Source organism: Aulonocara stuartgranti (genome assembly GCF_965226115.1).
Source record: "Aulonocara stuartgranti genome assembly, chromosome: 7".
NCBI classification, from domain to species: Eukaryota; Metazoa; Chordata; class Actinopteri; order Cichliformes; family Cichlidae; genus Aulonocara; species Aulonocara stuartgranti.
In genome coordinates this window covers 8,446,798-8,457,198 of record NC_138945.1, presented here as the reverse complement: position 1 = coordinate 8,457,198, position 10,401 = coordinate 8,446,798, and the positions used below count along the sequence as shown (strand labels likewise).

The 10,401-nt window shown below is 38.6% G+C and overlaps 1 protein-coding gene across 1 annotated transcript; it reads left to right on the top strand.

The window, feature by feature from the left end:
• The first annotated feature begins 1,576 nt into the window (after positions 1-1,576).
• Positions 1,577-9,209, top strand: ppp6c (protein phosphatase 6, catalytic subunit). The gene is made up of 7 exons (XM_082542005.1): positions 1,577-1,736; positions 2,858-2,953; positions 4,630-4,695; positions 5,247-5,388; positions 5,502-5,581; positions 7,790-7,999; positions 8,104-9,209. Exons 1-7 carry the CDS (start codon positions 1,662-1,664, stop codon positions 8,350-8,352), a joined length of 918 nt encoding a protein of 305 aa, XP_082398131.1. The 5' UTR covers positions 1,577-1,661; the 3' UTR covers positions 8,353-9,209.
• The last annotated feature ends 1,192 nt before the right edge of the window (positions 9,210-10,401 follow it).

Here is a 10,401-nt window from a genome sequence, read left to right as displayed (position 1 = left end):
AAGGGAAACTGAGGGCTTAAATACAGACATGTGGTAATCAGGGAGAAGGAACACACCAGGGAACACAGCCGAACAAAATCAGGGAAAAAGGCAGAGGGACACAAAACTGAACAACACAAGACGAAGACTAATAAAATAAAACAGGAAGTAACAAAAGATAGAATCACAAATGGGGAAGATGACTTGGCAAGGAATGGAGAGCACAGGGAAAGGTCGATAAATGAAATAAGGGCATTAATACAAACCAACAAATGTCAAGAATATAACCCAGCAAATCATGATATTGCAACCACAGACACATAAATTATCACTCTAAGGAAAAACCAGAAATACCAAATACAAATGAGAACACAACCTACGCTAAAATATAATGTCTTTTCTGGTGGCTGGTATATCATACATTTTAACTTCTCTGAAATTGTGTGTAAGAAGGTTACAGTTTATTAGTTTATAAGTGTAATGTTGACTCGTTATCTTTGTGTTTTCTCCTCTGATGTATTCAGGCTAAAAGAGTCTTCCAGAAGCCCTGCACACATTTTAATGATTTCACGTGGCTCCCAGTGTGAATGTGATTAACATGAAATATCAACCTTTATTTTTAGCTATAGAATAGAATACCTTTAGTTGTAATGTTACAGGTGTACAGCAAAATGTCAAGCATTTCCCTGAGTTGAATACATTTAAGGCAAGTTAAAAAAAAAAAACAAGCAAGTGCTTTTATATTATAAATAAATTAAAAATAGAAAATATTAATGCAAATACAGACAAAATACCGACGATTATGAATTACAAGAGACACACGGACATCCATTTCACATTCCTTTGTGATATTGCACAGGATGTTCTGAGTGATGGCAGTGCACAGTGTTATGAGACACTTTAATGACTTCTGCAGGGGCCTTTACTGATGTGTAGCGCCGCTGATGTTTGACGTTTCGGCTTCTGTGCTGGTACCTGAGTCTTGGTGGTCTTGTAGTAGTCTTGTATGCTGATACGATAGCTGTAATGTCACCCTCAGTGCAGCTGGCATGCACCTGGCATATGCTGCACTAAATATGCTTTCTACTGAACCACAGTAGAAGGACACCAGCAAGTGTTTGGAGAGGTCGTAGGCAGGAGATAAAACATTTTAAATAAAGTCATTGATTTATTTTTTTGGGTCAAGTTATTATTTATTTAATGTTAGTAAAGTTTGTTATGTAACGTGACTGCTTTCGTTGCCCCGCGCAATGTGTGGCTTCCATAATACTGTATGTAAACAAGTGGATGACACAGTGCTCGTACCAACAGGGGGCGATGTTTGGTTTAGTTGCACAATAAAGCCCATTGACGAGAGTCAAGTTGGCTTCAGTTCATTTCCTTTCAATGCGACGTTCGACATAAAGGTATTATAACATTCGCTATTATCAGCCGGAAATTTACTTAAATGAGCACTTATGGTAGATTATATATTTTCTTTCTTGACATTTCTAAGTTTAATTTAGTTGCTGTTCATTACTAGCCTCTGTGTCATTGGTAAATAGTTTTATTTTGAAAATGTGGGCAGGATGTGGTAGGCTGATTTGATGCAGGGAATTGAAGTTGAAAATGAAGGAGCGGCGAGCGAACAGGAAGAAGAAAAGGAAGCTAGCTGCAGTTTAGCTGCTTTTAGCGTTTCGATAATGGCGCCTTTAGACCTCGATAAGTACGTAGAAATAGCGAGACAGTGCAAATATCTGCCTGAAAATGATCTAAAGGTGAGTCGAAGTTTCTGGATTTAACTTCAGATAAGCTCTGTTAGTATTCGTAAAAGGTCATGGTGCGACTAGACGAGGTTTGTTCAACAAATGTGGCCGGTAGTTTTAACTGGGTTTCACGCTCAAGTAATACTCTGTTGTTTGTTTCAGCTTTTAAAAATGAATCTCACAGAATTATAACGCATGTTGACTCTGTTAAACACGTCGGTGTGAATAGTGAGGAAGGTGCCACTTAAAACATTGTAATGGGAACCACTGCTGTGTCAGTGTCTGCCGTTACCATAAGCCGTATTAACTTTAAATATAAGATATAGGTTTAACTGTGGAAAGATATCATGGTAGCCGAAATATTCCGATGAAATGTGCACTGGGGGTGTAAATAGCATAAGGAAGACAACATCTATACGTTTATTCATCCCTCTGCTCTGAGGCTTTGCTTGAAACGGCGATCAGAGCAGAGCTAAATATCAGACAGACTCTGAGTGCGTTGCAAAGAAAAATGAAACTTTCTGAAAAAGGAGTCATTTTGACTTTGTAAATGTCTCAGAATGAACTGAGATCAAAGTAGTTCCTAACTGTATTCTTTACATCCCATTTGAGTCCTTTAGTCACACTGCTGTGAAAATGTTTCACTTAAAAAACAAGTTAATATTCAGTAGGACATTAATTACTTCATACTTGGAAATAGATGGCCCCTATTAGTGCCCGATCTGACATAGGGAAAAATCTGGACTACAGCTAGTTTAATTAACTGTAACTAGCAGTTAAACTACTTACAAGATTACCACAGAAATATGAAATGTGAAAGTCACATGACTGCAGAAACATAGCACTCAGCTGAGTGCCTACCTTGTCACAGATCATGCCTACAAATCGCCTTTAAAGAGTTCTAGCGTTTCTAGTGCTGTGGTTCGGGAGATAGTGGAAGATCCTTCAGTCTGCATGTAAAAGTATTGTTGCACAAGATGCAGCACAGAATGTAAATCCCAACCCATTTCCCATTTTACAGTCCATCTGTAAGAATAGAATTTAATGGGCTGTGTGATACACACGCTGCCTTTAATATAGTGTGTTTCCAGGTGCCTGTGTCCACTAACAGTGTTGTGTTTTTCCTCCTGTAGAGATTATGTGATTATGTTTGTGATTTGCTGCTTGAAGAATCAAATGTTCAGCCAGTCGCTACTCCGGTTACAGTTTGTGGAGACATTCATGGTCAGGTAGGTCTGTGTGATTTTTGTTTTTTCTTCTTCTATAATTTTCTCCCAGGGTGATGCACAATTTTCACCATGGGCAAAATACAGAAGAAGAAAAAAATGCTTTATTTATCCCATATTTTGAAAATACTTTTGATTACAGAAGTGAATATTATTATTGTTATTATTATTATTATTATTATTATTATTATTGACCAGTAAAATATTTAATCATCATCAAAGCAAATTGAGTTTTAAAATGGCAATAAAACCACAACAGACTGATTGAGCATCTGTAATATTTGCTGCACTTCTGTTTTAGGAAACAGTTTTTACTTAGCCCCTTCTTGTCTGCAGCTTCAGTTCAGCATGCTGTTGATGTGAAGTTGTCCAAGACTTCAGCACTTTTTTTTTCAGGTGGACAAATTTGTTCAACTGTTTTTGCAAGTTTGGGAAGCCAATCAGTATTCGCTTTGGGTCTGAATCACCACTACAAGCTTGTCCATCTTATTATCCAAGGACCTCACATTCCCCATATAATAGCTGGAATGGACATTTCATATCCCACTCTTCCACCTCAGCTCTTTGTTTAGCTCCAGCTCTGCAGCACCATTGTCTACTCTGTAGCTCCTCCGAGATAACAGGTCTCATTCCATCATGAGCAGTGGTGTACCCTGTGCCATGAGTCAACTTGTAGCAAAAAAGAGAGAGAAAGAAACCGCTAACAAGAAAAGCGTACCATTTACCATCTAAATGGAATCACTCCATTTAGATGGTAAATGGAGTGATTCTTATGTAGAGCTTTTCTACTCTCCCAGAGCACTCAGGGCGCTTTATATAACACGCCTCATTCACACAAGCACTTTTTTCTATGCTTTAAGCGCTTTCCATCTAACATTCACACACATTCAGACCGATGGAGGCATCAGATAGCAACTTGGGGTTAGTATCTTGTTGAAGGATATTTGGCATGCAGACTGGAGCAGCTAGGGATTGAAACGGCAACCTCCCAATCAGTAAATGACCCACTCTACCTCTACCTCTAAAGCTACAGCCACCCCAATATAGGATCGGTGGCAATATGTTATTGCAGTCATAAAAAGCATTTATAATACGAATATAATTTGGAAATAAGTTAAGTTAGGATTCTTTTTTTCACTAGCACCTACTTGGCTCTGCTCAACTTGACTCTGCTCTACTCTGCTCCGGTCATTTTTAATTGCAATTAATGTGGGTGAGGTCATTATGGCACACAACAACTGAGAACATCAAGACAATAATATACTCGCTGCTAAACCATTAGTAAACATCTGCACCTTGTCATTGGACCACGGTGTTAGTTTGTGTGTAGCCATTTCCCTCGTTGCCTGGTTTCAAAAATTCCGGGTTTGATTCTTGTGAAGGAGTCACTCTTGATTTATCCAGTGATGGCATGCAGTCAATTGACGTCAGGCTCGACTCGGCTCATTGGAACCCCGGCTGAGTCGGTACTATAAAAAGTAGCTGGTACCAGGTACTTTTACCAGTACTGGTACCTGTTGGGAAACCCTAAAAACCAAGTTGAATCAAGTAGTTACTAGTGGAAAAGGGGTTTTTCGTACCCCAGTTTAGTTCATTTTGGTTTCAAGGTTTATTGGTACGTGTGCTAGTTCTAATTTAAATATTTTGATTGATGAGTTCTTCTTAATCTTCCTCTCTAGTTTTATGATCTATGCGAGCTCTTCAGAACTGGAGGCCAAGTACCAGACACAAATTACATTTTCATGGTAAGTAAGCTCCCTTTACTTTTGCCTGAGCTGCAGCACATTTAAATAAATCTGAATGATGAAGGCTGTTAGGCATGTTGTAATACCATTACATAAAATTGTAATGCCTCTCAGCAGCTGAATCAGCCCATGAAAACCTATCATTGAGAATTTTTGAATAACGTGTAATGTTGATAATACATGATGTGAGGTGCCGCACATTTAAGTGGCAGGACTCATTATTGAAGAACGTGATTAATAGTTTCAGATGCCTTTGTTATTAGTTTTTGAAATTTCCCATTAAACGGTTCTCAAATTTAACTTAATATCGGAGCGTGTCTTACTTTTAGACTAGTGGGTTAGTTTATATTGTTTCTTCGTTTAGTCGACTAAGAAATTGGTCACCAGGAACATCCCTAGTTACATGTTGCTTTAACCAGTCTGCATTTGCAAGTTTAATGCAACTAGTTAAAATAAAAAGCAGGTGTTCTGTTCTCATACAAATATCCACCTTTTCCAGAACCTTTTTAGTGTCTGAGTCTTTAATAATGTCTTCTTGTTCTTCTTCCCAGGGAGATTTTGTAGACAGAGGATATTATAGTTTGGAGACTTTTACACACCTGCTAGCTTTAAAAGCCAAGTGGCCAGATCGTATCACACTCCTTCGAGGGAACCATGAGAGCAGACAGATAACGCAAGTGTATGGATTTTATGGTATGTACTTCACTTCATGTATTTATGGAAATACATTTTTTGTGTGTTTACTAAGTTCAAAATTCATTATTAACAATGGTTTACATTTTCTGTTTGTCTGTTGTTTGTTTTAGATGAGTGTCAGACAAAGTATGGAAATGCAAATGCCTGGCGGTATTGCACGAAAGTGTTTGATATGCTGACTGTGGCAGCTGTAAGTCTGATTCCTTCTCTCCGGTTACATGACATTTAACTATTGTTCCTTTTTAAATGCAGCATAATTGGAACCAGTGCATCCATAAAGACATCTTAAGTAGCTATTCACCCCCTGTATGTTATCTTTATGTAAATGGCTGCTTGTTACTTCATTTAATACATTATCATAATAAGCTGCAATTTAAAACATTGGGTCTTTAGCATCACAACAAAACAAAGAGCACACTGGTTTACATAACATTTTCTTAATTTTGGGGGGTTTAATATTAAAAGGTGCCTTTATCCAGCAGGCAGTTAGCTTTGCATTAAATATTTATTACAGTATTCATCATCACAGACAGAGCACAACAAGGATCAAGGCAATAATTCTCCAGGAATTCAATTAAAAAGTACTCTGAGGTTACTTCTTTCTTTTAATGATCTTATGGATATATAAGTATCCATATAATCTTCTGTAACAGGTGTATTACCAACACAAAACTATAGAACGCCAGAAAACAACTCACTCCATACATAAACGCTAGATGCAATCAGTGCTAAACCTATTGAAAATGGTCATGACACAGGCAGAATCATAACCATGACCGTCATCGCAAGCTAGTCTGTTTCAACAGCAGGAAGATAGATTTCAAGAAATTATGCATCCAAGGCTTCAGCTCACTTATGATTTTGGATGTGTTCTTGCTTTTAGAGAAGAGTAAGAACAGTAAAGTGTGGCAGACATTTTTGTAGAGTAAGGGTGTTTTCACATCAATAGATGGTTTATTCTGGTCCCAATCAATTTATGAGTTAATAAACTTGTAGCTTTTCCCTATGATTTGGTTTGAGAAAAATCCAAGTGAACTCAAAGGAAACCAGAATGAGCCGCTAGAAACCATGTGAGAATATTTAGTCCACTTATTGGCCAGGTGTGTCTGGGGAGTGAGCAAATACAGGAAGAAGGTGGTGTTTGTGGGACCGTCGGAGAATTTACGTTCACAGCTAGTTGCTAGCTCATACAGATCATTTTTTCATCTATAGTACCTTTCCACAATCTATAATACAAAGCGTACATGGCTACAATGCACACTTGGTAGTTGGTCTGGATCAAGGGCTGCAAGGATCCATTGAGTAATTCAAATAATTTGATTATAAAAAATCTTCGACCCACATTCTTTGCTTCAATGCATTGTTTAACACACGGCTGTGTAGCCTGCCAATGTGTTAAACAATGGAGACGTTTAACCAACGAGCCTCCTGAATTTATATTAAAATATGCAGATGAACTGTTAACTTAGTCTGATTACCAAGTTTACTTGCACACTGAACTCAAACATGAGCGGACACCAGAACTGCCTCGTTTCAGAACTCTTTTTGCCTCCTATTAATGTTAGGAAGCCAGAAAGAAGACATAGTAAAGATAATTTGTTATGCCTTAGTTTATATTGAATATATGTCTTTTGACTGTATTGGGATTATTTATGTATTTTTGTATTTAAGAAAATGTTTCTTTTAAGAGAATTTTAATATGCCACATACATGCAATCGAAGAGTTGAGTTTAAATTTGTTCACAAATTTGTTGTATGCAGTTAAGTTTTAAAACATTGCAGTTTCTAAAATCTTCTCAAAAACCAGTGAGCAGTTCATTCTGAAAGCCTTGGGTTTTTTTTCTCTTTTTCGGATATTTATTGCTTATTATAAGAAGAAAGTATTTCTTAGCATATTACATGATTGATCAATGGAATAATCAATAGATTCCTTGATTTCAAAAATAATCGATAGCTGCAGTCCTAGATTGAGGTCAGATCATGTTCACTCCATAAACAAACCGTTCTGGAGTTGATTCAGAACTGCTCTGAGACCACTTCCTCCAAATGGTCTCAGTATGCTTGTTTGGCGATTCACATCTGCACAAATGAATCTGGCCAAGGAGGAAAACAAACCAGACTTTGATTTAAACAGACTAAACACAGAAGGTGTGAAAACACTCTGACACTGCCCTCTTCAGTTCTGCTACCAGATCTCATGAGCACTCTTTAGCAGCTGAATGTACTGCACTTCAAACTTTCCTGAAAGTTGTTCTGCTGTCAGGATTTTCCAGTTTGTGAAAGAGTAGAACAGAGACAAGCAGATGGCAACTTTGAAGTGTTGCTAATAGAGATGTCTATTGACTTGGGTTTATTCATTGATTTGTTCATAATAGTATGTTTTAAACCCTAATCCCAGTTGATAGATGAGCAGATCCTGTGTGTCCATGGTGGTCTCTCACCGGACATCAAGACTTTGGACCAGATCCGAACCATCGAACGCAACCAGGAGATTCCTCACAAGGGGGCTTTTTGTGATCTTGTGTGGTCAGATCCAGAGGATGTGGACACCTGGGCTATCAGTCCACGAGGTGCTGGCTGGCTTTTTGGCTCCAAGGTTACTAATGAGGTATGTTGAGCCATCCGTGTTGGAAAACCAGTCATTGGAAAGCATCCTTTAACCCAGGTGTGTCAACCTCCTTTTACTTACTTCTCTAATCTGTTGTGTTTTAGTTTGTTCACATCAACAACTTGAAGCTCATCTGCCGTGCACACCAGCTGGTTCACGAAGGCTACAAGTTCATGTTTGATGAGAAACTGGTGACCGTGTGGTCAGCGCCCAACTACTGCTACCGCTGTGGGAACATTGCCTCCATCATGGTCTTCAAGGACGTCAACAGACGAGAGCCCAAGCTGTTTCGAGCCGTTCCCGACTCTGAACGTGTGATACCTCCTCGAACAACCACCCCCTACTTTCTCTAATGATAAAGCGGAAGTTTTCTCTTAGCGCTACCCTCTGGACTTCTCATCCCTCAAATATTATTCAGCAAAAGATTACATGCAGGAAATCTTATAAGACTTCCTGGATTTTGTTTTTTGCACTTCTCTCTGTGCAGCTGAAGAGCACCTGTTGGGTCAGCCATCAGATCCATGCCGTGCTTCCTTCCTTTTTTGTAAACTCACAACATGTTTTAGGAAATTAACACAAGTTAAGAGTGTTTTGAGTAGCAAAGAGTTTCTTTAAGCTACAGTCTGTTTGCACCACACCCACATTCTGCCATAAAAGTAGGAAAAATATCTTTTTATACGCCCAATGCCAGACTCATACTGTTAAATGACTTCATATTTTAAATAATTACAATTTTTGATCTTATGTATCCCTCCCAAGGAAAGTAATTGACAAATATTTATAGTAGCGCGTGCCAACAATAGATGCATATAAGTGACGTGATAAATACTGTTTCCTTTGATTCACTGTGTAAAAAGCTCCTGAGCGATTCTCTCAGCGTTTTGCCTTAACTGCTGATTTCATACTTTAGCTTCAGTTTAGTTTTCCTTTTTTATTTATTCAGTTCAAAAAGTGTCTTGCTACTGCACATGGATTTTTTTTTCTTTTTTAAATGGCAAGTTCCCACAGGTATCTTTCTTTTTAAAATTTCCCATCCATCTCTGCAGTGTGATGAATTATGGCATTTTATAAGCAGAATCTTTAATTGTGGAAAAATAAATAGCTGAAAAGTAGCTGTAATTCTAGGAGAGCATAGGCCTCTTTAACATTGTTTTCCTGTTTTTGTTTTTTGTTGTTGTTGTTTTAATTTCAATAAAACATTCTTCCTTAATATTTGCAAGTAGTTGTCATTTGAACCTTACTAATGATGTAATTTTGGCCCAGGATTGCCAAACTCAAATTTACTGAGGCTAAATGTAGGTAAAAGGGAGAGGTTTCAAATGACAGAAGCTATCTAGAGCAACCACATCTCTTACCTGACGTGACCCTTCAAAATTTACCCAAAATGCACTTTTTGAAGTTCTCTCCATCAATCATCAGACAACAGATTAAACATCCAGGGCACCAGTGCTTGTTTCTGTTTCTTCTATAGGTATTAATTTGGTGTGGGTTTACTCCTAAAACAAGCTCAGTTTATTTATTTATTTATTTTTTATCCTTTTTGGCTTTACACTATGACACTTGGAAAGAATGTAAAATCAATGTGATTAACTTTTTTTTTTTTTAAGTTTAAATGTGTTTAAATTTCAATTTTTTGCTAGGCTTGGACCTTCCTCAAATTTTTGTTAACTAGGTCCAAAACCCCCTGCGGCTTTCTGCGGAACAGCGACTCAAAGGGAGAAAACCCGTGGAGGCCTCCCGCGAACAACAGATGTGCTAACCAGCGAGCTCAATTGCCTTCATCCTCGTGACTAAACTTACAAATCATGAACTTTAAAGTGTTATTCAGCTGCTCCACCAGCCCATCAGTCTGAGGGTGGTACATACTGGTCCGAACAGATTTACAGAATGGTGTGCCCTGGTCATTCAGTATCTATTTGAGGATCTGAAACACCGCCTGCCCCACACTTATTGCAGAAATGGTGCATAGCAGCACTGCTTCGAGATACCGTAATCGACCACAACTAGTACAAAACCTTATTCCCATGCATTCCAGTGAAATGGCCCAGTGAGGACCATACCTATGCACTCAAAAGGGACCTCTATTAATGTCAGTGAGTGCAAAGGCACTTTTGGAATGGCTGGCTGGTTAACCAGCTGAAACTCCAGGCAGAATGCGCACCATTGGCGCACATCCGCTAGGATGACCGGCCAATAAAATCAGGCCATTATCTGCTCCAGAGTTTTATCATATCCCATGTGACCGGCCATTGGGTTGTAATGAGTCGCCTGGAAAATTCATTTCCCGGGGCCTTTTAGGCACCAACCAGCCTCCCCTGTCACCACACCCTGAATCCTCTGCTCCACCCCTCCCCTGAACAGAGCCACAAACTACACCCCACGACACCCTAGTTTTATTTGTG

Bases quoted from the DNA above. Each gene is read 5' to 3' on its own strand.
- ppp6c (XM_082542005.1), top strand. From the start codon at position 1,662: ATGGCGCCTTTAGACCTCGATAAGTACGTAGAAATAGCGAGACAGTGC. The intron at 1,737-2,857 runs GTGAGTCGAAGT...TTCCTCCTGTAG, and splicing joins TGCCTGAAAATGATCTAAAG to AGATTATGTGATTATGTTTG. The intron at 8,000-8,103 runs GTATGTTGAGCC...GTTGTGTTTTAG, and splicing joins GCTCCAAGGTTACTAATGAG to TTTGTTCACATCAACAACTT.